The sequence below is a fragment of the Somniosus microcephalus genome, chromosome 13 (assembly GCF_052327205.1).
Source record: "Somniosus microcephalus isolate GS21.2 chromosome 13, FLI_Smic_1.0, whole genome shotgun sequence".
Taxonomy (NCBI): Eukaryota; Metazoa; Chordata; class Chondrichthyes; order Squaliformes; family Somniosidae; genus Somniosus; species Somniosus microcephalus.
The window spans coordinates 42,311,189-42,339,010 of record NC_140999.1 but is presented as its reverse complement, the minus strand read 5'-3'; the positions used below and the strand labels follow the sequence as shown (position 1 = coordinate 42,339,010).

The following is a 27,822-nucleotide window of genomic DNA, read 5'->3' as shown; positions in this document are numbered from 1 at the left end:
ATCTGGTGGAAATGTGGCTGGAGTTGTAGCGCTCCTCAGCTTCGTTGTCTGGTCTCACCGGCATCATTAGCCAACTCCGCAGGGGATATCCCTTGTCTCCAAGTAGCTATCCCTGAAGTTCGTTTGGCAGACTGAATAGCGGCGGCACAGTAGACTGGCGCAGTATGAGGGAGTCATGGCAGCTGCTAGGGTACTTGGCACAAACATGCAAAATCTCCTTCTTGTGGTCACACACCAGCTGAACGTTAAGGGAGTGGAAGCCCTTGCGGTTGACAAAAACTCCTGGATTGCGATGGGGTGCCCTAAGGGCCACATGTGTGCAGTCAATGACGCCCTGCACCCTTGGAAAGTCTGCCAGCTGAGCTAATCCACGCGCTCGCACCCTCACACTTGCGCGATGCTGGGTGAAATGGATGTGATTGTGTGCGAGGGCAAAGAGGCCATCGGTGACCTGTTTGATGCAAGTGTGTGCGGCCGCCTGGGAGATGCCGCTGATGTCTGCTGCTGATCCCTAGAAGGAGCCTGAGGCATAAAAGTTGAGTGCGGTGGTGACTTTGATGGCCACTGGTAAGTAGTGTGGACCTGGTGCTCTGGGCTCCAGGTCTTGCTGCAGCATTGCGCAGATGTCAGTCACAACCTCTCGCGAAAGTCGGAGCTGCCTTTGGCACTACTGCTCAGTCATGTTGAGGTAGCTGACCCTGTGTCTGTAGACCCTGTTTGGGGGGTATCTCCTGTGCCGACGGCCTTCCATGTGCTGGCCCCTTCTGGCCTGAGCTGCCTCAGGTGGCTGAGCCGCAGCCTGTCGCTCCTGCTGGTGCTGCTGTTGTTGCTGGATCTGCTGTTGTTGCTGGATCTGCTGCAGCCTCCTCTGCTGTTGGGGATCCTCTAATGCTAAGAAGGGAAGGAACAAAAGGCCTCCCATGCTTCTGGCAGATGCCTCCGTTGAGGCGCTGAGTAAGGGTGGTGAGAGGGGCTTCCCAGGAGATCACACTGGAGAAGTGTGTGAGGCTCCAACCTTCCACAGCTGTGCCTAAACCTTCAACAAGTTGCCCGAAGCCTTCAGCAACAAGGTCCTGCAGCCTACAAATGCTGGCTGATTAAATCTCTTCAGTCCTGATTGACCTGCAGCTGAAAGCAAACAAGCCAACATTGTTCACACCAGGTTTCATCAGCGGTGTTCCCACCAGGCGTGTTTTACGTGGGGAAAGGCTGAAAATTCCAAGGGACCCTGAAAATAGGATTAAACATGCCAATTATTGATCATTAGGCCGACCATTCCCGCCTGCTGCGGGTGGGACTGATTCGGGTCACGCTGAAACATGGGGGAGAAAGTCGGGCGGGGTGGGGAATTGGACAGGGGGGGTCGTGACCTCCGATTTCTGGGATTTTCAGCCCCCGCCCGCCTGAAACCCCGCCCGACGACTCCGGGAAAAGCGGGGCCCAAACCTTTGTATTGTAGCGGTTCGTGTAGATCGCCACTAAATAAGAGAGTTTGACTTCGACAAACTATAAATAAGTTGTTTATTTACAGGAACAGGCTAATTACAGCAGGTAAGATAGCAGGTAAGATGGCTGACTGTAGGAGCACCGTGGTATAGGTCTTGTCCCAGCGGGGACTCCGCGAGGACTGAGTTCGCAGTCCTGTGGGGAGCGTGATGATGTCATCACGTTTGTGTTGTGACGTCATCTCGTTGTTCGCATTTCCCGTGCTTAGGGCATCACGTGATGCGCGTCATTGCGTCGCTGGCCATTGAGGCCGCAGTCGGGAGCGGAAGCTGGAGGCCAGGCAGAGCCGGTGCATGCCGCGGGAGCGGATGATCGCGTCGCTCCCGTCGGCTGGCCGTTGAGGCCGAAGACGCTACGCCGAGCTGTGCCGGCGCACGCACATCACGTCGTACGTGACGTGACGTTAGGGCGCGTCTTAAAGGGGCAATGGCCCCAACAGGTAAGTTAAAAGGGAATTATGTGTCTTTATGTAAGGTACAACCGGTGGTACCGCCACAGTATACTGAATTTTCAGAGAATTTTATATCCAGTCTAAGCTCCACAAATCCATGTGCTTTTAATCCCAGCTGGGATCAACCTGCTGGGAACCTCCACCACTGACCTTATCTGGAATCAAGGGTAGGTTATCTCATTTGAATTTCATTGGCAGACGCCCATGTCACTACAGGCACATCTCGGGCAACAGAACAGGGAGGAGGAGAAGAAATGCTGGACTGCTCGCTTCTTCAGCAGCAACCCCTACCAATTGCCATTCTTTCACAGGGCCCTGTTACAAGGAGGCTAATATCTAACTATACCGTGGGCATTTCTGCAGGAGTCTAGGGCGTAAAAATTCGGTTGATTTGCGCCTCCTGTTAGCGCCCTAAGAGGGTGCTAACGGGGCGCAAAGTAACTAGCACCTGGGCACGGTACTGCCAACGCCTCCCGCAAAATTCAGCGGGAGGTTAGCGGCGGCGGTAACCGTTAGCGCCCCGCGGTGCTGCGCCGCCGGTGATGACGTCATCACTGTGTGCATTGCCCCGCTCATGCCCCGGCCGCGATCTTTGGTAGTGCCCCCTGACTTACCGTTGGACGCTATGTCCGACGGGGTGAGGGGGGCCTACCTGCGGCTGGGGCAGTGCTAATTAAAGGGGAGGTGCCGGGCAGCCACCTGCCAGCACCTGACCCCGTTGTACCCGGCCTTCTGTGCAGCCCCCCCACTTCCAATAGCGCTCCGCCTCCTTCTTGGGGCGCTACTGGTAAATTTCGGGTGTGGGGGTGCTAATTTTTTCGGGGCGCTAAAAGTAGCACCCCGGCGAAGTTAGCGCCCCAAAGGCAGCACGACCCAATTTTTCCCCCCAGGCCTCAACCCCTAGGTGGAACCTATTGTGAACCATGTTAACTCCTGATTACTGAAAATGGGGTAATGTTTAGCCCTTCAGAATGCACCTCTACAAGGGCAGAGTATAGAAAAGGTACAGCTGTAGGGTCCAAGGTCTCCTTCAAGACATCACTGTTAGACTGTTGAGAGAGAAGGCAGTACATAAAACCCCAGGATTGTAACAGTAGAATATGAGAATGTGTCATAACTGAGGAACAAGTGCAATAAAATGTCCTCACCTTCAAACCAGTCTTTTGTATTTAAATCTGTCATTCCCCTGCGGCACATTGCCGGACCCTCTGAAGGGATATAAAAGCCTCTCACAAGGACGGTAAATAGAACACTCAGACCTTGAAATTGCACTGAGGGATAATGGATATTTACACCTAACGTGTTTGTCTGGAATCCCCTCTCTCTGTGATTTTAGACAAAGTGTTAACCCAGTTATTTTAAATTCTCAAATAGCGGATAGCATAAAAATAAAAGAGTAGAAACACTGCATATATATAACTGTTATCTATAAGAGAACAGCTTAGCTTTAGATTGGAGCATTTCACTGTTTTCCTTTTGAGGAGTTCAATGGAAGGAATTTACTGTGAATATAGAAGTATATTATTACTGTTACTTATTCACATATTCATCTTTTCCTAAATAAATTTGCTTAATAGTTTAAACCTGAAATGAGGTCTGATGCTGTGATGCTTTAATGCTTATCAAAGACAGGAGAGAGATGCTATGGAGGCACAGGATTATTCTAGTAGCTAAAAATATTTAATGGAAAGGTTGTTCTGGGTGTTATTCTGGGCATGTTACTGAAAGCTGACCGAGATATCAAGGCTAGTGAAGATGCTCTCAAAAGGCAAAAGTGTAATCCAAAACAAGGAGGGTGAAAAATTGAGTAGGAAGGATAGAAAAGACCAAAATGTAACCAGGACAAACTGAATCATAAGATAATAACTGTAAATTGTTTTCATAGAATCATACAGCACAGAAAAAGGCCATTCGGCCCTTCGCGCAAGTGCCGGCTAATTGAAAGAACTATCCAATTAGTCCCACTCCCCTGCTCTCTCCCTACAGCCCCTTTTCCCCCCTTCAAGTTTTATTTTATAGATATGTCTCCACCAATATAAATGAAACCCATATAACAGAGCTGCAATCTGGTCAAATGTTATGAGTGCTATGACTCAGAAGAGTGAGATTGGTTAAAAACAAAGATGCATTTAGATCCTCAAAGTGAGATCCATGTAAATATGTTACATTTTTAGTCCTGTTTCATCCAATTAGTTTTCTTTACCCCTCTAGCGTAGGCATGGAATTTTATAGGGGTAAAAAAGGACTTGTATTTATATAGTGTCATTCACATTCTGGGGACTTCCCAGAGTCCTTGGCAACCAGTGTAGTCACTGCTGTTATATAGACATGTGTGGCAGCCAATTTGCACACAAGAAGATCCCACAAACAACAAATAAGATGGCCATGTTGGTTGAGAGATAAACATTGCCCGGGACACAGGGAGAACGCCAATGCTCTTTGTTGAATAGTGCAATGGTATCTTTTATGCCCACCCCAACAAGCAGACAGGGCCTCAGTTTACTGTCTCATCTGAAAAATAGCACCTCTAATAATGCAGCAATCCCTCAGTACTGCATGATGTATCAGCCTAGATTAAATGCTCAAGTCCTGGAATGAGACTTGAACCCATGAACCTTCTGAGTCAGAGCTGACAGTATTACCAGACGAGCCAAGCTGACACAGTAACTGTTTATGGATGGCGGCCACCCTCTGGTACTTTGCCTAAGTGATCATCCTTCATGGGTGAACATAAACAGTGAATCTCAGCAGACTGTGATGACTGTAGGGATCACAGTCAAGCCTCACCCATCATGCACAATTGTGGCACTAAATTCAATGGTAACACCTCTACTATTACAGCAGCTAACTCAGGACGGATCAGGGATACAATCTTCTGGTCTGTATGGCATTGACTTTACCAACACAGCCATCAGCACAGCTCGCAGGTTAAACTTTTTAACCAATATATGAGTCTCAGTATTACAAAAGCAAAATACTGCGGATGCTGGAAATCTGAAATAAAAACAGAGAATGCTGGAAATACTCAGCAGGTCAGGCAGCATCTGTGAAGAGAGAAACTGGAAAGAGACCTTTCGTCAGAACTGGAAAAAGTTCGAGATGTAACAGATTTTAAGCAAGTGCAGAGGCAGGGAAAGAGGGGAGGGGAAGAAAGGACAAAAAGAAGGCCTGTGATAGGATGGAAGGCGGGAGAGATTAAATGACAAAAGAGATGATGGTGCAAGGCAAAAGGAGACAGTAATGGGACAAGTAAAGAAACAAAAGTTGGGTCCAGAGGAGGTGTAAATGGGAATATCAGAATCATCAGCAACAGCTGCCATCCGAAAAAATGGGGGCAGTGGTTATGATCTGAAATTGTTGAACTCAATGTTGAGTCCAGACGGCTGTAAAATGCCTAATCAAAAGATGAGGTGCTGTTCCTCAAGCTTACGTTAAGTTTCATTAAAACAGTGTAGGCCAAGGACAGAGAGGTCAGAGTGGGAGTGGACCAGAGAATTAAAGTGACAGGCAACCGGAAGTTCGGGGTCATGCTTATGGACTGAACGGAGGTATTCCGCAAAATGGTCACCCAATCTGCGTTTGGTCTCCCCAGTGCAGAGGAGACCGCATTGTGAGCAGCGAATACAGTATACTAAATTGAAAGAAGAACAAGTAAATCACTGTTTCACCTGGAAGAAGTGTTTGGGGCCCTGGAAGGTGAGAAGGAAATAGGTAAAAGGGCAGATGTTGCATCTCCTGCGCTTGCACAGGAAGGCGTCGTGGGAAGGGGAGGGGGTGTTGCGGGTGATAGAGGAATGAAACAATGTGTCATGGAGGGAACGGTCCCTTTGGAGTGCTGAAAGGGGAGGGGAAGATGCGTTTGGTGGTGGCATCACACAGGAGGTTGCGGAAATGGCGGACGAGGATCCATTGAATGTGGAGGCTGGTGGGGTGGAAGGTACATGAGTCTCACTATGCCTGACCTAGAAATGCTTGACGGTGTCTGAAATTACACTGTCCGATTTCCTAAGACATGACAGGCGGAAAAATGATTTTATGTCTTGCATGATGTTTTTGGTTTCAGATTCTGATTTTACCATGTCGATGGAAATATAAAAATAATTTTGTAGATATTGTGAAGTTAGTAGAATATATTTTAGCAATAATTTTCTGCAATACTTTACACTATTCTTCTAAATTGGTCCAGGCAGCGGGCGGTCGAGGGGGTCGTTCGGCCCGATTGCCTGCCTCTCTTCTGCGGCCAAGTCCGCGCCCGGGTGGCCCTGGAGATGGAGCATGCGGTGTCCGCCGGCACGCTTGAGGTTTTCCGCGACCGGTGGGCACCGCGGGGACTGGAGTGCATTATCAATTCGGACAACAAAATTTTAATTTGATTTGTTAAGTTTTATTTAAAGTTTTATTAATTTACAGTCAAGTTGTTTAAACACCCCATCAAAAGAGTACACTATTCTTCTAATGATGTGCATAATTCAAAAAGTCCTACATATACAGTGAAGTCCCCACCGATCTTTTGAGCTGCAGAGTGTGAGATGCAGTAACTCCTCCGCGAAGCTGAGGAAGAGGAGAGGAGGGGAGGACAGTGTGCGGTCTGTGTGCAGTAATTCCTCCCAGCCTGCGAGGGCGCTATGGTTGGGAGTTGGAGTGGGGCTGTGTGCGCGGTGCAGTGTGGGAAACGGCGGGTCTGGTAGACGGAGCTTGGAGCACGGCTGGGGAAGGGGGAAAACTGTAAAAATTAGTCCGGCTGCGAAGGTGATTTTTTTTTTGGTGGACATAACACTGTTCGGGACAGAAACTCAACAACTCTATTTTGAACTGGAAAAAAAAAAATTTGATCGTCCGCTCGAGTTGAGGAAAATGTCGGAAAATCAACCCAACAACCCCAACCGGGTGAGGAACAACAACCTGAACCCGAACCCGCTCATCAATGTCCGCGACCGGCTCTTCCATGCACTCTTCTTCAAGATGGCCGTGACATACGCCAGGGTGTTTCCCCCGTCCTTCCGGAGAATGTTCGAGTTCTTCGTGCTGCTGAAGGTTAATGTTGTTGTTTCAGTGTTGGGGGTACCGGGGTGAGGGATGGGGAGGAGGACCCGGGGAGGAGAAGGGGGTTGTTATGGGGCCACGGAGTTGAGCGCATGCGCGCCGTTGTATGTTGGCATGATGCCTAGGATTCCCATTAAACACTTCCCTTATTTAATATAAGTTTCATTTTATGGTCCCATGCATAGTATAATTTGTGAAGCCACTACATTCTGATTGCATAATGTTTGCAGGCAGGGGTTGGGGGCAATACAATAATGGTTATGTGGAAGGTTATTGGTTAGGATGACTATGTAAGAACATAAGAAATAGGAGCAGGAGGAGGCCATTTAGCCCCTCGAGCCTGTTCCACCATTCAGTCAGAACATAGCTGACCTGTGACCTAACTCCATATGCTTGCCTTTGGTCCATATCCATTAATACCTTTTGGATAACAAAAATCAATCAATCTCAGATTTAAAATTAACAATTGACCTAGCATCAGGAAGAGAGTTCCAAACTTCTACCACCCTTTGCACATGTAGAAGTGTTTCCTAACCACTCGGAATCACAGAAATTTACAACACAGAAGGAGGCCATTCAGCCCATCGTGTCCATGCCGGCCAAAAAAGAGCTGCCCAGCCTAATCCCCCTTTCCAGCTGAGTCCGTAGCCTTGTAGGTTATAGCACTTCAGGTGCATGTCCAAGTACTTTTTAAATGTGATGAGGGTTTCTGCCTCTACCACCCTTTTAAGGCAGTTAGTTCCAGTCCCTCAAAAGGGTGGTAGAGACAGAAACCCTCATCACATCTTAAAAAGATGAGGAAGGCTATCTTTGTCAATCCATCCAGAATAACCCTAAAGTCCCCCCATTCCAATTTGGCTCCTCAATGATTCCAGGGTTTCTTTGTTCATGACTCTATCCAGGGTCAATCTCTGTATGATAGAGAACTTCCTGATATCAGTCCTAAATTGTCTATAACTAAATCTGTGTCCCTTCATCCTACTTTGGCAAGAGAGAACTATGTGTTTCTGGAGAAAGATAGGATTGCACTCCTGGACGGCCTGGCTCTAATTTTTAGACTATGCCCCCTAGTCCTAGACTCCACAACCAGCAGAAATAGTTTCTGTTTATCTACCCTATCTGTTTCCCTTAATAGCTTGAAAACTTTGATCAAATCACCCCTTAACCGTCTAAATTTCAGGGAATGCAACCCTAGTTTGTGTAATCTTTCCTCGTAATTTAACCCTTGGAGTCGGGCAGGAGTGCGGGAAAGGCGGAGCGAGGCGAGAGCGGACCCTATTGTGATGGCGCCGATGAAGATGGCTGCCGTCCTTGCGGGCTCCGTGCATACCAGGCAGCTAAGTGTCCTTTGCTGCTTGGTGCGCTCGGCTCGTTAAGAAAAAAGCATTTCACTGACTGGATTTCACTTGTTGTATTTGGTTATGTGACAAATAAAATTGAAATTGAAATGGAGTCCAGGTATCATTTGGGTGAATTTACGCTGCACTCCCTCCAAGGCCAATATATCCTTCCTAAGGTGTGGTGCCCAGAACTGCTCACAGTACTCCAGGTGTGGTCTAACCAGGGCTTTGTACAGCTGTAATATAACTTCTACCCCCTTGTAGTCTAGTCCGCTAGATATAAAGGCCAGCATTCCATTAGCCTTTTTGATTATTTGCTGTATCTGTCCATGACATTTTAATGATCTATATACCTGGACCCCCAAGTCTCTTTGGACCTCCACTGTTTCTAGCTTTTCACCATTTAGAAAGTACCCTGTTCTATCCTAAATGGATGGCCTCACATTTGCCTACATTGAAATCCATTTGCCACATTTTTGCCCATTTGCTTAATCTATTAATGTCTTTGTAATTTTATGATTCCATCTACACTGCTTACAATGTTAACTGTCTCTGTGTCACCGGCAAACTGTGGCTCTCTATCCCATCATCTAAGTCTATAGAACACTCTGAGTTTGAAAAGCCTGTTTCAGCTCACTGTCCAGGCCACATGTGACTAATGATCACTTGGGAGGGTGGCTGGAATTCATACCACTATCTCCCCTCCTGCCTTCTCAGCATGAACCAGTGATTTCAGGGGAGATGGGGAAATAACAGCAATGAGAATGAGATTCATCCTGTTCACAGTTTCACAACAAATTGATGAGTAAGAAACTAGAAATCTTGTTCTGTACTCCAACTTTACTAAAGTTATCGAAAAGAAGAATTTCACCTTCCAAGAGTGGGCAAATATACCCTTCTGCTGCAATTCTCTCTCTTTAACCAGCAGAAGGATAAACCACCAATTCCTTTATACCGATGTTCTGCTGAAGGGTTACACCTGAAACATTCCTATTCTTGGTTATCCATTGACTAATTGTGCCAGGAAACAAAATGTAACTATTCGTGTTGAAATATTTCTGTCTATAATGGTTAATGATTTATTGCACTTTGACCATTTCAGATCAATCGGTCTCGACGTCCCACTCCTGAAACTTTAGGATGTTACACACAGTCCATTTGGCTGAGACGCTTGTATTTCTATCGCACCTTATTACATCTCGGGACATTGCAACGTGCTTCACATGAATTACTCTTGGAAGTGTAGTCACTGGGAAAAAAATACCATTTTAATTTAAGCTTTTTAAAATGGGTTTAGCTGGTCTAACTACCCCACCCCCCAAGGAAATTATAGTCATGTTCCCCTTTAAGTAGAGACACTTGTTTGTATTCCAGTAGGGTTAGGTCCTTCTAAGCCCACAGATCCAAAGGCCTGCTTTCATTTCATATTAAAAATAGCAGTTTTGGCAGGCCAGAGCCCTGCATGAGCCTAGGCAGTGAGTGTTTGGCTATCCACCCTTGGGGGTGACGCAGTTGAGCCTGATCCTCGTCTCACTTGATGCACAAACATGCACTTTCCAATACTGGATAGCAGCTCAGAGTGGGAACCCTTCCTGATTTTTTGTTTTGTTTCCCTTTGTAGCCCAGATGCACTAAGGCCACTTGTAGCACCCCAGGCTAGGACCAGATCTGTAATAATACAATCCTGGCTATACTTGAAACTGGATATGTGTGTCCTCTTTAAACAGCGTAGTAGGCCCTTTTATGTCTCTACGTCTTACCCCTATATCTCTTTATAGCGAGTGTATAGGAAGCCCGCTCCAATAATAGCAATGCTACTTACTGATGTAGATGTAATATTGTATTATATTGTGTAAATCTTCGTCACAGCTCCTGGAATTGGTGAGCTTGCTGGCCTAGTGCGTGTGATGGCACTTCTACTTTTACTATAGTACACAACTGGCACAGTGGGTTAGCAAGGGGACCTGAGTTTAATCCAACAAAAGCGATGAAGGTATTCCTCTAGTGGCTGTAAGAATCTGAGAGAAAATTAGTTTATAGGTTCAACCAGTTCACAGTGAAAGCAGGCCTAAACTGCAGAAAGAATTGGCAATCTCACTCGAGTTTTAAAGAGTTACTGGTGACAGAAATAGGCTAAAAATAATACTGGATGCTTTTCTGTGTGTTGAAGGCACACTCTTGGGTCAGAATATAGGGAGCTATACCATATAGATGCTTGATTCTGGATATTAAAAGTGAAAAATTCTTTAATTCCCTAATACTGACCTTGATGAATGGAAAAGTCAGTTTTTTTAGCACAATGTGGCGATACCAAAATTTATCCCATCTGTGAATGATGCTTAGTTCTACATTATGACTACTTATATGCCACCTTATCATCGTTGTGCTAACCTCTGTCTTTTCCCATCTGTAATTTTTATTTACTAATCTTTTGCTGTCAAATTTCACTTCATCCTTAGTTTTTCCTTCCACTTGCCCCTCCCCTGACTATCTTCTTATTGCCCCTTCACCCTCTATGTGTTGGTATTGGTCACTGTTTCTTCCATTAATGCCCCTTACAAGCACTGTCCCAAATTTTTCAGTATCCTCTTTTCTCAACAGCTCTCCTTTCCGACTATATTTCCATTCATCCTGTCACATCTTCTCAGTGTCCAATTGAAATGGGCCTAAATTTGAATATGGCTGTGCACAGTTAGTTATATCCAAAAAGTGTAACAGTCATTCTGTATGATTTCATAACATCAAATTTCAATCAAATGACCCAACACTTTAACATAGTTATAATGGTATAAAAAGTTTAGATGAGATGAACTGCCAGTGTGTTTTTGTTTTATTTTATATAAGTTGAATAAATGTTCCTATCATTGTCTTGACTTTGGGACACTTTGATATAAGTCTGGAAATATTTTTAAATTTGTTCATGGGATGTGGGTGTCGCTGGCAAGGCCAGCATTTATTGCCCATCCCCAATTGCCCTTTGAGAAGGTGGTGGTGAGCCACTTTCTTGAACCGCTGCTGTCCGTGTGGTGAAGGTACTCCCTCAGTGCTGACTTTGTCATAGTGCTTTGGTACAACTGAGTGGCTTGCTCGGCCGTTTCAGAGGGCAGTTAAAAGTCACCAACATTGCTGTGGGTCTGGAGTCACATATAGGCTAAACAAGGTAAGGATGGCAGATTTCCTTCCCTAAAGGACATTAGTGAATCAGTTGGGTTTTTACGACAATCCGGTAGTTTCATGGTCACCATTACTGATACTAGCTTTTTAATTCCAGATTTATTGAAGTAACTGATTTTAAATTCCCTCCCGCTGCCGTGGTGGGATTTGAACTCGTGTCTTCTGGATTATTAGTCCAGGCCTCTGGATTACTAGTCCAGTAACATAACCACTTTGCTACCGTAGGTAAAATGATGCATACTAATTCACATACAGTAAAGAAAAATGTTTAAAGACAGTGGCAACAAACAAGTTGAAGTTACCATGGCTGTACTTTGAATATGCTTTGTCTAAATGGTGATGCTGTTGCGTGCTCATGAAAACTTGCTCGGAGCAGTGCAGCTCACAGATTTGTGAGGGAACTGAGCTGATGGTCCTTACCTCAGTGTAAATTTGGGAGGAAAAGGGTGTGCAGAGAAAGCTGCCACAATGGCCAAGTCATATCAACCGTGTGTGTTAGTTCTGCTCCCTTGCCTATTTCTCAGGCCTGTATCTCAGCATGGTTCCCCATCAACTGACTATTTATACAAAATAATTTATTCCCCCTTAAAAAGACAGAAAGGAATTGACTAAGCAATTTTGATACTTTTTAATTAGGGTACTGCTGGCGATAACCTTTAAAGATGCACTAAAATAATCTGATAAGTTTTTTGTCAAAAAATTTTTTTTGCTTCAAGTTTGTTTTTTCTGAAGATAAGATCTAGGAAGTATATCAATGCTCCCCTATAGAAATATTTATATTTCACTGAAAATTCAAGCTGGAGAGTAGTGAAATCATACTGGCCTTTGAAAGGCTAATGAATTTGTACTGTAGAGAAGGGGATTGAATGAACAAATCTTGTCTTTTATATATCTATTTATTTATACTAAAATTGATATTCTTCCTAGGTCTGCTGAAGATGTGATGGTCAACAAAAAAGGAAATAAACTTTTCTGCAAATTTCCCTCAACTGTTTTCCTTCCTTTAGTTTAAAATGTGTAAAACATTGGTATGTAATTGTAGCAGATTGTTAACCCAATACATGTTAGTTTATTTGGAGGGTAGGTGATCTTTTAATCCTGGATTAAAATTTGGTGTCAAAACAAACACTGATTTCTGTCCAGCAACAGCAGTGAGCACAGTGGACGTGGTTTCCGAGAAACAGAATCTCATGGGATTGTCAGTTTCCAAACTGCATCTCTGGAGAAATCCTGCTATTGATATGCACAACCTTCTGATTTGAAATGTATCACTCGGCGACCCCTGGTATTGCACAGACCTGTACTACAGAGTATAACATATAACATTTCCATTCTTGGCATAACTGGTAGAGCTCTGTCTTTAGGAAAAATTGAAGTGCTTTTTGAGTTATCCATGTAAAAGAGAGGAGGAATCGGAAGAGATAGGAAAAAGAAATATAAACTTGAATTGTTGGGTCTATTGTCCTAAAAGCTAATTTAAGTAGGATGAGTTAAACATGAACTATTTCTTAAATCATTCATTTAGCAAATTTTACCTTCCGACATTCTGCACGCAGAGTGTGCCTGTTTTCTATGAAAAATTCTGAATTTTTACCTACAATTGCTGGTGTATCTACAAGCAATTTTATCTTAATGTTCGTAGTCATAGGAATGTACAGGACCAGAAAAGATGATTGCAATCCATCGGGCCAGTTTCCGTGTCTCGGAAATATATTCCACGATACCTCTATTAATATAGGAATGCACAAAACTGGAAAAGCCACAGCTCTTCGAGTGCGTTGCAGTTTTTTCTATCTTTTAATCATCAGGTACCAAGAGCGCATTGCTGAAACAGATCAGTTACCTCCATGCAGTTGCTCCCACCCCATGATTTATATTGTAATCGGTCGCCATACTTCTTGTAGACCCTTGGAGGTCAATTTGAAAAATAGAGACTGGTTTTCTGTGAGTATATTGATGTTATGACTGACTGAGTGATTTCTGAATTCTATTTTTAGATACACAGAGTAAATATGACAATTGGAACTGCCATCTCTATCTCTGAGGGCAGCTCGTTATTTCTGTAGCTGGGGGACCAGTTTGTGAAGCAAACTCAATCTATCAGATATTCAATTAAAAGCATCTGTCCTGATCGAGGATTTCATTTGTTGGTGTCATTGCCTGTGTTCAGAATTTAAGTCAAACATTGTTAAGGACAAGTCAGTCCCTTTTGAAATGTTAACACATGCAGATAAGCAGACTGGGGAATAGACAAATTCAGTCTTTTTAGCTGAAACTTTAGGGGAATTTTTGGTAGGAAGGTCACCATGTTCTGAGGTCATGAAAGGCACTATATAAATGCAAGACTTTTTTTTCCTCACAATGTCTTGCCTTACAAGAACTTGTTGAACTTTTAGGTTAATAGGAACATGGGGATAGGAGTAGGTTGCTGTTCATTTTTCAAAGAGCAGGCTGTGGCATAAATGACTTCCCATGAGATCTGAACTTCATAGTCATTTGCATTATATCTGTACAATTTAACCTCCAGAGGCTGTTTCCACAGAAGTTAAAGCAGAGAAAGGGGTCATTTGGCCCATCATGCCCAGGTTGTGCTCACTCTTGAATTGGAATGATCTATTCTAATTCTCGGCCTTTTCCCCATACCCATGATATTCTTCCTTTTCAATTACTTAACAAATTCCCTTTTCAATAATGTTATAATCTCTACTGCAACAACCACTTATGGTAAGCAATCCATGTTCTAATAATGCTCTGAAAAATGTCTTCTAATTTCTTCCTTCATCTAATTATAATCCTCATGTCTCACTTATCAATTTGCCAACCAATGGAAGCAGTCAGTATTTATTCTGTCAATTTTGGAAACCTCTTAGATTCATAAGATCATTATGGATGCCCCCATTTCAGCATCCAATTGTTCCTTAAATTATACCACGGTTTTAACCTTTCCTGCTTTGTCTCAGAAGTCCATTTCACATTTTGACCACTTTTTGTGCAGAAGAACTTCCTGATATTGGTCTTTTACTAGTTTGAACCTGTATCCCTTGTCCAAGTCTTGCAATTTTTATTTAAAGTAATATTCCAGATTTACCTTTTCCATTCGGTTAACTAACTTATGTACCTTTATAAGATCACCTCTCGGGTGCCTTCAGCCACCCAGGCCTCAAGCTCTGGAATTTCCTCTGCATTACCACTTCCTTCTCCTTTAAGACCTTCCTTAGATCCTACCTCTTTGACCAAGCTGTTGGTCATCAGTGTCTTTTTTTGTTACACCTCTGAATGACGATGGGGCGCTGTTCTATGTTAAAGGTGCTATATGCATGCAAAATATTGTTTCTAGGCTGAAAATTCCTTTGGCAGTAGTTATTGCTCTTCTTTGCACTGCCTTCAGTATCTGAACATCTTTGTTTCTTGGGAGCCAGCACTAGACACAGTACTCAAGGAATGGTCTGACCAGAGAATGGTACACTTTGATCACTTCCTTCGATTCATGCTCTATTCTTTTGACTATTGTTGATTGCAGCTCTGGTTCGGCATGTGTTGTTTGGTAGGTCTCTTTCGATTTCTTCCTTAGCTATTTCAACACCATTCGTGGAATACTGAGGTGCACATTTTTCCGTCATATGGACTATAGGTTACACTTGTCAACACTAAATTTCATCTGCCCTTGTTCTGCACACATAGATATTTTGTCCACCTCATTCTGTCATTTCTAATTTGCCTTTTTGTTTCTAGTTTGATATCTACAAGTTTGACTAACTTGCATTGAGTTTCTGAATCCAAGTGATTGATGTACTTTAGAAATAGTATTGGTCCTAATTATTAGTCCTAGGGGGCACCCCACTCAGAACTCTTTCTCCCCCACCTGCGCACACAAATTATCCTTTCCAACAAGCAACTGCTGTTTTCTACCTTTTGCCCAGTTCCTTATCCATTCCCCAGATTTACCCTGAATCCCTACAGTTTTGAGCTTAACTACTTGACTTTTGTGTGAAACTCTTACAAATGCTTTTTGGAAATCTGGGTACATCGTGTCAGAGTTTCCCACAATCTATTTGCGTTGTCGCTTTCTCAAAGAAGTCCGTGATTTGTTAGGCATGATCTTCATGTTGACTGCGGTTTACTAAGTGTCTCCACTTATGGAAACTGCATTTTTGCTGTGAGCAGCAGTGTTGGGAGCATGCCTGAACTGTATCAATGACATTGGCATGATCGTGTATGTTACAAGACTTAAAACCTCTCCATGGTTTTTATAGGTGTTACTAAAGATACAGATTTATAATTTATTAAAAAACCATACAGGACAGAACTATATTCTCGTGTGATTATGCAAAACTGCATCATGACGGCACACAGATGCGTGTAACTGGTAATCTAGAGCAGAAAGTTTCTAATCTGATACATAAGAAATAGGAGCAGGAGTAGGCCAATCGGCCCCTCGAGCCTGCTCCGCCATTCAATAAGATCATGGCTGATCTGATCCTAACCGCCAATCTACTATCACAGAACCATCTCCTGAATCTAACAGAATTAGACACACGAAATAGGAGCAGGATCAGGCTACACGGCCTCTGGGCCCGCTCCGCTACCCACAGGGCCATGTCCGATCCGAACCTAGACTCATGTCCAAATTCCTGCCCGCTCCCCGTAACCCTTAATTCCCTTCTAGGAAACTGTCTATTTCTGTTTTAAATTTATGTAATGTAGCTTCTACAGCTTTTTGGGGCAGCATATTCCATGGACCTACCACCCTCTGAGTGAAGTAGTTCCTCCTCATCTCAGTTTTGAAAGAGCAGCCCCTTATTCTAAGACTATGCCCCCTAGTTCTAGTTTCACCCATCATCGGGAACATCCACCCGATCCAACCCCTTCACAATCTTATGTTTCAATAAGATCGCCTCTCATTCTTCTGAACTCCAATGAGTAGAGTCCCAATCTACTCAACCTCTCCTCATATGTCCATCCCCTCATCCCCGGGATTAACCGAGTGAACCTTCTTTGTACTGACTCGAGAGCAAGTATGTCTTTTCTTAAGTATGGACACCAAAACTGTATGCAGTATTCCAGGTGCGGTCTCACCAATACCTTGTACAACTGAAGCAATACCTCCCTATTTTTATATTCTATCCCCCTAGCAATGAAAGCCAACATTCCATTGGCCTTCTTGATCACTTGCTGCACCTGCATACTAACCTTTTGAGTTTCGTGCACCAGGACCCCCAGATCCCTTTGTACTTCAGTACTTTCCAGTTTCTTGCCATTAAGATAATAACTTGCTCTACGATTTTTCCTGCCAAAGTGCATAACCTCACACTTTCCAGTATTGTATTCCATCTGCCAAATCTCTGCCCACTTACTTAGCCTGTCTATGTCCCCTTGCAGGTTTTTTATGTCCTCCTCACTCACTACTTTCCCTCCCATCTTGGTATCCTCTGCAAACTTTGATATGTTACACTCGGTCCCCTCCTCCAAATCGTTAATATAGATTGTAAAGAGTTGGGGACTCAGCACTGACCCCTGCGGAACACCACTAGTTACTGATTGCCAGTCCGAGAATGAACCATTTATCCCAACTCTGCCTTCTGTTAGATAGCCAATCCTCTATCCATGCCAGAATATTACCCCCAATCCTGTGATTTTTTATCTTAAGCAATAATCTTTTGTGTGGCACCTTGTCAAATGCCTTTTGGAAGTCTAAATACACTACATCCACTGGTTCCCCTTTATCCACCCTATATGTTACTTAAAGAACTCCAGCAAATTTGTCAAACATGACTTCCCCTTCATAAAACCATGCTGACTTTGTCCTATTAAATTATGATTATCCAAATGTCCTGTTACTGTCTCCTTAATAATGGACTCCAAAATTTTACCTACCACAGATGTTAGGCTAACCGGTCTATAGTTTCCAGCCTTCTGTCTACTGCCCTTTTTAAATAAGGGCGTTACATTAGCAGTTTTTCAGTCTGCCGGGACCTTTGCTGAGTCCAGGGAGTTTTGGAAAATTATTACTAATGCATCCACAATCCCTACCGCCACTTCCCTCAAGACCCTAGGATGTAAGCCATCAGGTCCAGGTGATTTATCCGCCTTGAGTCCCATTATTTTACCGAGTACCACTTCCTTAGTGATTTTGATCGTGTTTAGCACCTCCCCCCCCCCCCCCCCCCCCTATAGCCCCCTGTTTGTCCAGTGTTGGGATATTCTTAGTGTTCTCTACTGTAAAGACTGATACAAAATATTCATTCAGTGTTTTTGCCATCTCCATATTTCCCACCATTAATTTCCTGGTCTCATCCTCTAAGGGACCAACATTTACTTTAGCCACCCTTTTTCTTTTTATATAACTATAAAAACTCTTACTATCTGTTTTTATATTTTTTGCTAATTTACTTTCATAATCTACCTTCCCTTTCTTAATCAATCTTTTTGTTATTTTTTGCTGTCTTTTAAAGTTTTCCCAATCCTCTATCCTCCCACTAGATTTGGCTACCTTATATGCCCTTGTTTTTAGTCAAATACTATCCTTAATTTCTTTACTTAGCCACGGATGGCTGTCTTTTCTTTTACACCCTTTTCTTCTCAGTGGAATATTTTTTTTTTGGAAGTTGTAAAATAACTCCTTAAATGTACACCACTGATCATGTATCGTCTTACCCTTTAATCTATTTTCCCAATCCACTCCACTCAATTCCGCTCTCATACCTTCATAGTCTCCTTTATTCAAGCTTAGCACGCTTGTTTGAGATCCAACCTTCTCACCCTCTAATTGAATATGGAATTCAACCATGTTATGGTCACTCATTCCAAGGGGATCCTTTACTAGGACATTTTTAATTAATCCTGTCTCGTTACACAGGACCAGATCTAAGGTTGCTTGCCCCCTGGTCGGTTCAGTTACATACTGCTCAAGAAACCCATCCCTAATACACTCAATGAACTCATCCTCAAGGCAGCCCTGCCCAATTTGATTTGTCCAATTAATATGATAGTTAAAATCCCCCATAATTATAGATGTTCCCTTATTACAAGCCTCAACTATTTCCTGATTGATACTCCGTCCAACAGAGTTGCAACTGTTCGGAGGCCTATAGACTACGCCCACTAGTGTTTTTTTCCCCTTATTATTCCTTATCTCCACCCAAACTGTTTCATTATCCTGATCTTTTGACCCAATATCATTTCTCTGTATTACAGTGATTCCTTCCTTTATTAACATAGCCACCCCACCTCCCTTCCTGCCTGTCCTTCCTGATCGTTAAATAACCTGGTATGTTTAATTCCCAGGCATTGTCACCCTGCAGCCATGTTTCTGTAATGGCCACAAGATCATACCCATATGTAGTTATTTGTGCCATTAACTCGTCTATTTTGTTACGAATGCTACGTGCATTCAGATAGAGAACTTTCAAAGATGTTTTGTGACACTTAGTTCCTGCTTTTGCCCTTTTTATTACTTTACCTTTTACTCTGTGCCTTCTGCCCCTTCCTGACACGCTCTGGTTTTTAATTTCCCCACTGCTACCTAAGTCTATGACCTTCTCTGTTGTCATTTTTATTATTTGCTCTCTAGGAACCTCCCCCCCATTAGTTAGTTTAAAGCCCTCTCTACAGCCCTAGTTATATGATCCGCCAGGACTCTAGTCCCAGCACTGGCCAAGTGAAGCCCGTCCCAACGGAACAGCTCCCTCCTGCCCCAGTACTGGTGCCAGTGTCCCAGGAAGCAAAACCCATTTCTCCCACACCAGTCTTTGAGCCACGCATTTAACTCTCTAATTTTATTTGTCCTAGCCAAATTCGCTCGTGGCTCAGGGATTATTACCCTTGAGGTTCTGTTTTTTAATTTGACCCCTAGCTGCTCATACTCCTTTAACAGAACCGGCTTCCTAGTCCTATCTACGTCGTTTGTACCAACATGGACCACGACAACTGGATCCACCCCCTCCCACTGCAAATTTCTTTCCAGCCCAGAGGAGATGTCCTTAACCCTGGCACCGGGTAGGCAACACAGCCTTCGGGACTCTCGCTCTCGGCTGCAGAGAACTCTATTTATCCCCCTAATAATACTATCCCCTACCACTACAACATTTCTATTTACTCCCCCCTCTTGAATGGCCCCCCGTTCCACGGTGCTGTGGCCAGGTTGCTCATCCTCCCTGCAGTCCCTGCTCCTGTCCCCACAGGGAGTAAGAACCTCGAACCTGTTGGACAAGAGCAAGGGCTGCGGCTCCTCCAACACTACCTCCTGGATCCCCGTACCTGCCTCACTCGTAGTCACACTGTCCTGTCCCTGACCATGGGCTACATCTGAATTAATTAACTTCATAGGTGTGACCACCTCCTGAAACACAGAGTCCAGGTACTTCTCCCCCTCCCTGATGTGTCACAGTGTCTGAAGCTCAGACTCCAGCTCATCAACACGGAGCTGGAGTTCCTGTAGCAGCAGACACTTGTCACAGACGTAATCACCGTGAGCCTCAATGGGGTCCACCGGCTCCCACATCTCGCAACAGTAACATATCACCTGCTCCATTCTATGCAATTAATTAAATTTTTTATTGTTAGTTATGGACACCCTCTGCCCGATTTTAGATGCTAGTATCCCCTTTAATTAATTGGATTTAAATTAAATCAATCCCTCTAATTACACCAGTTAAATGGTTTACCAACCGTCACTCTGGACCAGAAAGGCCTTATTAACTACAACCCACAGAGTTAAAGTTTGAAAAGAGCACCTAACACCCCACTTACCCTAACTCACACTTACCCAAACTCACCGCACTCTCTGCTGACTCGCTCTCAGTGCTTTACAGATCTAAAGCCCCAAAAGAATGCATTTACAATACCATCAGAACTTGGGAGGTGATGGGAATTATTTTTATGAGTCATTGATGGTGTGAAAATTGCGTGCCTGCTATTCCCTCAAAGTAGAAGTTCTTTACAAGGGCATACCTTTTTTTTTAATCAAAGTCTCTGACCATTTTCTTCATTATCGGGGTGGGGGTGGTTTGCTCTGGGATCTCTGATTCTGGTTTCCACTTCCCTGCTCTATCTGTGGCAATGCCTCTGCACTATAGTCTTGACTTTCCTGCACCCACACTGGACTTCAGGCGGTTAAGAAGGCAAATGGTATGTTGGCCTTCATAGTGAGAGGATTCGAGTACAGGAGCAAGGATGTCTTGCTGCAGTTGTACAGGGCCTTGGTGAGACCACACCTTGAGTATTGTGTGCAGTTTTGGTCTCCTTATCTGAGGAAGGATGTTCTTGCCATGGAGAGAGTGCAGCGAAGATTCACCAGACTGATACCTGGGATGGCAGGAATGACGTATGAAGAGAAATTGAGTTGATTAGGCTTATGTTCACTAGAGTTCAGAAGAATGAGAGGGGATCTCATTGAAACTTATAAAATTCTAACTGGACTAGATGCAGGAAGGATGTTCCAGATGGCAGGGGAGTCCAGAACCAGGGGTCACAGTCTAAGGATAAGGGGTAAGCCATTTAGGAATGAGATGAGGAATTTCTTCACCCAGAGAGTGGTGAACCTGTGGAATTCTCTACCACAGAAGGCAGTTGAGGCCAACTTATTAAATATATTCAAGAAGGAGTTAGATATATTTCTTAAGGCTAAATGGATCAAGTGATATGAGGAGAAAGCAGGGACAGGGTACTGAATTTGGATGATCAGCCATGATCTCATATTAAATGGCGGAACAGGCTCGAGGGGCCGAATGGCCTACTCCTCTCTTCTATGTTTTTCCCCATGTACTGACCAGAGCTGAGAGAGAGACCGCACTACAGCTTCAGTTCAGCTGCTGTTTACTCTGTAACAAGCCATGCTTGACCTTGGAGTTTGTTCCCTTGTGTGTTCAGTAAATGTGTTATATAGTGTCTGTTTCTTTCAGAGCCGTTAATGTCTCCTGCTTAATTTTGTAGTTAGCTTTTCTCGCTTTCTTCATCTCTTTCTCTCACTTTTTCTCTTTCTTTCTCCCCCCTTTCCCCATTGTTTCTTCTTAATGTATATATTTTAGTCTCTTTTAAAGTGTATAAATGACTAATTTTTAAATATCTTTACCTGTACTGGGCAAAAGCAAGAGGTGATTTGATCTCTCAACCTTATGAAAACAGCTCACACAGTACTGAATTACCTGTGCAGTTGATATTTATGTTTGGAGCAAGTTGTAGTTTTAAAATAATCTATATAAGTAGACCTATAGTGCTGAGTGTAGAGCAGTCAGTGACTTTCACTTTACTGCGATGACCTGTTGCACGATTCTACTCTTGATTCCTCTCTGGGTTTGTTTTATATGTATTTCCCCTCCTTTTTTGATTATTATATTAATATACCTGCCATCTCATGGCCCTGAATTTGCGGACGGAGGCGTACCTCCACAGTATGCCTCTGACCCGCAAAATATTTCGGAACTTGCCTCCTGGCTCCACAGCTACGGAGAGTTCGGGTCTCGGGCCTCCAGGCATACGCCTGCATAAAGGCCCACGGATCCCAGAGACGCAGGTGGTTGGGAAGCTTCCCTGGGATCACGTGGGACAGATAATGAGAAAGGAATATTCCATTTACGTTCGGAATCCCCATAAACCCTAATGCAATCTTGAAATAATGAAACTATTTAGACAACTGCAATAAAAATAAATGTTCAGAAAAGATGGGGAAGGAAAAAAGGGAGGTGGGGTGGCAGTGCTGATTAAGGAAGACATTGTAGTGTTGGAAAGGGAGGATGTTCTTGAGGGGACAAGGACAGAATCCATTTGATTAGAGTTGAGCAGTGTGGTAAACCACTTTTATCGTTCACTATCGTTACTCTATGGTTATCACTGTTCACACTGTTGTATCACTATATGAGGTCGCCTCTTGTCACACTGTTATACCTGGGCTGACCACTGCTGACTCCGCCCATGGCTCCACCTACCTGCCCAGGTATAAAGGTGGTCGACTGGCTGGTATTCCTCCTTGTTGGATCCGATCACCCACGAGGGTGGGCTCTGTTATTTAGCCAATAAAAACCTATAGTTACTTTCTTAACTCGTCGCTTTTCATTGGATGAATTGATAGGTATATCAATTTTATTGGCTAAATTTTAAAATGCCGTTCCCTGAGCAGCAAAACGACCAGCCAGACGCCGAGCTACAACAGCCACAGCAGCCAGCTTGGCTGCGAGCCCTCAGACCACCGTACCTGGATCTAAACCCACTGGCTGCAAACTCAGCCCTCGACTTCGAACACTGGCTGAGCTGTTTCGAGTCCTACCTGGGAGAATCCGGCGTGCCTCAGAGATCCAAGCTAAGAGTTCTGACCGCCCAAGTGAGCCCTAAAGTATTCGCACTCATCCGGGACTTTAAAACATACGAGGACGCCATCAACCGGCTGAAAAGACAGTACCAGAGCCCGGTAAATTCCATGTATGCCAGACACCTCCTAAGATCCCGCCCGCAACAGCCAGGAGAGCCCGTGGATGAATTTTTACGGGTGCTACAAGCACTCGGCAGAGACTGTAACTTTAAAGCGGTAACGGCGGCAGAAAATACTGAAGACAATGTCCGCGATGCCTTCGTGAAAGGCCTGCGGTCCGACTACTCACGGCAAAGACTACTGGAAGCAAAGGACCTCGACCTGGACAAAGCTGCAGCCCTCGCTCGCTCTCTAGAAGTGGCCCATCGGGACCTCGAGGCATACTCAAGGTACTGTAACTCGCGACCCTGGGACATGGGACCGACCCCGACTGCAATACCCCCCGCAGCAACCCCCCTGGGACCTACCTCAGCGTCGGCGTCCCGGACCCGATCGAGACCGCCACCCCCGGTACCGGCTCCGACATCGGACCCCCGCGATCGGGCCGCCGGCTGCTTCTTCTGCGGCCAGGCGAAACACCCGAGGTCGCGCTGCCCTGCCAAAAACGCGACCTGCTCGACCTGCTTGAAGAAAGGCCACTTCGCAAAGGCCTGCAGAGGGGGATCAACAGAGGCCAGCAGTGCCTCATGCGAGCTGTGGGGGCGGCCATCTTCCATCAAGGCAACAGAGGCCAGCATCCCCACATGTGAGTCATGGGGGTGGCCATCTTTGATCCAGGCAACCGACACCAGCAGTGCCTCATGTGAGTTACGGGGGCAGCCATCTTCTCCGCCATTTTGTCCAACCTCGTGGGAGACGCCATTTTACCCACCACGCTCGACCGCCACCGTGCCTCTAGACCCGACTACCGCCTCACCCGCAGACTACAGCAACTCGCTCAGCTATACACTAGCCTCCGTCACACTGGACCAAGCCCGCCCGCATCACCTGTCCAAGTCCAGGATGGACATCAAAGTAAACGGCCACGCCACGACCTGCCTGTTCGACAGCGGAAGCACGGAGAGTTTCATCCACCCAGACACGGTGAGCCACTACTCCCTCCCTGTCCAGCCAACGCGCAACTGGATCTCGATGGCATCGAGGTCACACGCCACAGACATCAGCGGCTACTGTGTTGTGACCCTGCCGGTTAAGGGTACGGAGTATAAAAATTTTAAACTCCTCGTCCTGCCCCAGCTATGCGCTGCCGTCCTACTAGGGCTAGACTTCCAATCCCACCTCCAAAGCGTCACGCTAGCATACGGCGGACCCCTCCCCCCACTCACAGTCGACAACCAGCAGATTTTAAACCGTCCACCGCGTAACACCTGCGGCCTATCCACCCTCAAGGTCCCGCCACCTTCCCTGTTCGCTAACCTCACCCCCGACTGCAAACCCGTCGCTACCAAGAGCAGGCGGTACAGCGCCGGGGACAGAGCTTTCATTAGCTCTGAGGTGCAGCGTCTCCTGAAGGAGGGCATCATTGAAGGGAGCACCAGCCCCTGGCGTGCCCAGGTCGTGGTCGTTAAGACCGGCAATAAAAACCGCCTGGTCATCGACTACAGCCAGACCATACACAGGTACACCCAGCTGGACGCATACCCCTTCCCCGCATATCTGATATGGTCAATCAGATCACACAATACCGAGTATTCTCTCCCATCGACCTTAAGTCGGCCTACCACCAACTCCCTATCCGCCCTGAGGACCGCCAGTATACCGCCTTCGAGGCGAATGGCCGCCTCTACCACTTCCTTAGGGTTCCCTTCGGCGTCACCAACGGGGTTTCGGTCTTCCAAAGAGAGATGGACCGGATGGTTGACCAGAAGGGGCTGCACGCCACGTTCCCCTACCTAGATAACGTCACCATCTGCGGCCGCGACCGGCAGGACCATGACGTTAATCTGGAGAGATTCCTCCGTACGGCCCAACGGCTGAACCTCACCTACAATAAGGAGAAATGTGTGTTTAACACCTCGCGCCTTGCCATCCTCGGCTGTGTAGTAGAGAACGGAGTCATCGGCCCCGACCCCGAAAGAATGCGTCCCCTCATGGAGCTACCCCTCCCCCACTGTCCAAAGGCTCTGAAGAGAACCCTGGGGCTCTTCGCCTACTATGCCCAATGGGTGCCCAATTATGCAGACAAAGCCAGACCCCTCATGAAGTCCACATCCTTCCCCCTTACGGAGGAAGCGTGCGCAGCCTTCTCATTAAGGGAGACATTGCCAAGGCCACAATGCACGCAGTGGATGAGTCCATCCCCTTCCAAGTGGAGAGCGATGCATCCGACTTCGCCCTAGCCGCTACCCTTAACCAGGAGGGGAGACCAGTGGCCTTCTTCTCAAGGACCCTACAGGGCCCTGAGGTCCGATACTCGTCGGTCGAGAAGGAGACCCAGGCGATTGTGGAGGCGGTACGACGCTGGAGGCATTACCTGGCAGGCAAACGATTTACCCTCCTCACCGACCAGCGTTCGGTTGCTTTTATGTTTAATAACAAGCTGAGGGGCAAAATCAAGAATGACAAGATCTTGAGGTGGAGAATCGAGCTCTCCACCTATGATTATGATATCCTGTACCGGCCAGGTAAGCTGAACGAACCCCCTGATGCTCTGTCACGAATTACATGCGCCAGCGCGCAAAGTGATAGACTTCAGACCCTCCACAACGACCTCTGCCACCCCGGGGTCACCAGACTTTACCACTTCATTAAGGCCCGCAACCTGCCCTACTCCATCGAGGAGGTCAGGACCATGACCAGGAACTGCCAGACCTGTGCCGAGTGCAAACCGCACTTCTTTAGGCCGGACAGAGCAAGCCTGATCAAGGCCACCCGCCCCTTCGAGCGCCTGAGCATCGACTTTAAGGGGCCCCTCCCGTCCTCTGACCGTAATGTGTACTTCCTCAACATTGTTGATGAGTACTCCCGTTTCCCCTTTGCCTTCCCCTGCCCAGACATGACCAGTACCACGGCCATTAAATGCCTGAACGACCTCTTCGCCTTGTTCGGGTTCCCAAACTATATACATAGTGACCGGGGCTCCTCCTTCATGAGCGAGGAACTCCGTCAGTTCCTACTCGCGAGAGGTATTGCCGCAAGCAGGACCACCAGCTACAACCCCCGAGGGAACGGCCAGGTGGAAAGAGAGAACGCGACGGTATGGAAGGCCGTCCTCTTAGCCTTAAAGTCTAAAGGCCTCCCAACCTCCCGCTGGCAGGAAATCCTCCCGGCAGCGCTGCATTCCATCCGGTCACTACTTTGCACTGCCATTAACGCCACCCCCCATGAACGAATGTTTGTTTTCCCCAGGAAGTCGACTACGGGAACCACTCTACCAACCTGGCTGACCTCTCCGGGGCCAGTCTTGCTGCGAAAGCACGTGAGGGCCCATAAAACGGACCCCCTGGTCGAGAGGGTGGACCTCCTGCACGCCAACCCCCAGTACGCCTATGTGGCATACCCAGACGGGCGGGAGGACACAGTCTCCTTACGAGACCTCGCACCCTCGGGCTCTCCGGAGACACCACCTTCACCCCCAACCACCCCCCCAATTCCAGCCCAGGTAGATGGCATGCCGGAACCCCACGAGCCTTCGCTGACCACGCAGACACCAGCATTAACACCGGATAATGCAACACCGCCGCTGCGACGATCAGAAAGGCTTACGAGGCCTCCGGACAGACTGACATACCAGAACTGGTAGTACACTTCACCCCGCCGGACTCAAATCTAAACAAGGGGTGAATGTGGTAAACCACTTTTATCGTTCACTATCGTTACACTATAGTTATCACTGTTATATTGTTACTCTATGGTTATCACTGTTCACACTGTTGTATCACTATATGAGGTCGCCTCTTGTCACACTGTTATACCTGGGCTGACCACTGCTGACTCCGCCCATGGCTCCACCTACCTGCCCAGGTATAAAGGTGGTCGACTGGCTGGTATTCCTCCTTGTTGGATCCGATCACCCACGAGGGTGGGCTCTGTTATTTAGCCAATAAAAACCTATAGTTACTTTCTTAACTCGTCGCTTTTCATTGGATGAATTGATAGGTATATCAAGCAGCAAAAAGGGTATGATCATGCTAGTGGGGGTATTCTATAGGCCTCCAAATAGTGAGGGGGAGGTAGAGGAGCAAACCTTCAGGGAAATCGCAGAGATATGCAAGAGCTATAGCGCGGTGATATTGGACTTTAATTACCCAAGTATCGATTGGGATAATGTTTGGGTAAAGGAATTTCTGAAATGTGTTCAGGAGAATTTCCTTGACCAGTATGTTCTTTGGAGATTGGAACTTCTAAACTGGAATAGGGCTGACTTCAATGGGATGCGAAAGGACCTTGCCAGGGTAAAATGGAACCAAAGACTCAGGAAAAACTGTAACAGAACAATGGGTGATCTTTAAGCAGGAGATGTTCCAAGTACAGGCTAGGTACATTCCAACAAGAGTTAAGTGTAAGGGAACCACAGCAAGGGCTCCTTGGATGACGCGGGAGATAGATAAGATGATGAAACAAAAAAAAGGGTGTATGATGCATGTCAGGTGAATTCTTCAAGGGAGAACCAGACCAAATACAATAAGTTGAGAGGGGAAGTAAAGATGAAAATAAGATTGGCAAAGAGAGAATATGAGAGTAGAATGGCGGTTAACATAAAAGGGAATCCAAAAATCTTCTATCGGCATGTAAACAGTAAGCAGGTAGTAAGAGGCGGGGTGGGGCCTATTAGGGACAAAGAAGGAGATATATGCTTAAAGGCGCAGGGCAAGGCTAGAATACTCAATGAGTACTTTGTATCGGTGTTTACTAAGGAGGTGGATGCTGACAAAATATCGGTAGAAGTAGAAAAGGTAGAAGCAATGAAAGGGGTGAAAGATGTACTAGAAAGACTGGATATGCTTCGAGTGCATAAGTCGCCTGGTCCAGATGGCTTGCATCAGAGGTTGCTAAGGGAATTGGGG

General features: G+C 45.8%; 2 protein-coding genes across 3 annotated transcripts in view; both read left to right on the top strand.

Annotated features, from left to right (window-relative positions):
- The first annotated feature begins 6,509 nt into the window (after nt 1-6,509).
- tmem259 (transmembrane protein 259) overlaps nt 6,510-27,822 on the top strand; it is an 83,720-nt gene continuing 62,407 nt past the window's right edge. Inside the window, exon 1 of one of the 2 annotated variants that reach the window (XM_086004823.1) lies at nt 6,510-6,991. In XM_086004823.1, coding sequence (XP_085860949.1) covers nt 6,812-6,991 — 180 coding nt within the window. In that variant the 5' untranslated portion in view covers nt 6,510-6,811. The remainder of the gene's footprint in view (nt 6,992-27,822) is intronic. The other variant, XM_086004822.1, reaches the window with a different exon arrangement.
- On the top strand, nt 18,603-26,884 carry LOC147108269 (uncharacterized). The gene is made up of 2 exons (XM_086004821.1): nt 18,603-23,899; nt 26,165-26,884. Exons 1-2 carry the CDS (start codon nt 22,610-22,612, stop codon nt 26,246-26,248), a joined length of 1,374 nt encoding a protein of 457 aa, XP_085860947.1. The 5' UTR covers nt 18,603-22,609; the 3' UTR covers nt 26,249-26,884.

Excerpts from the sequence above, each read along its gene's own strand:
- LOC147108269 (XM_086004821.1), top strand. The coding sequence starts at position 22,610 with ATGCCGTTCCCTGAGCAGCAAAACGACCAGCCAGACGCCGAGCTACAA. Across the intron at positions 23,900-26,164 it reads GTTTCATCCACCCAGACACG|GAAGTCGACTACGGGAACCA; the intron begins GTGAGCCACTAC and ends TGTTTTCCCCAG.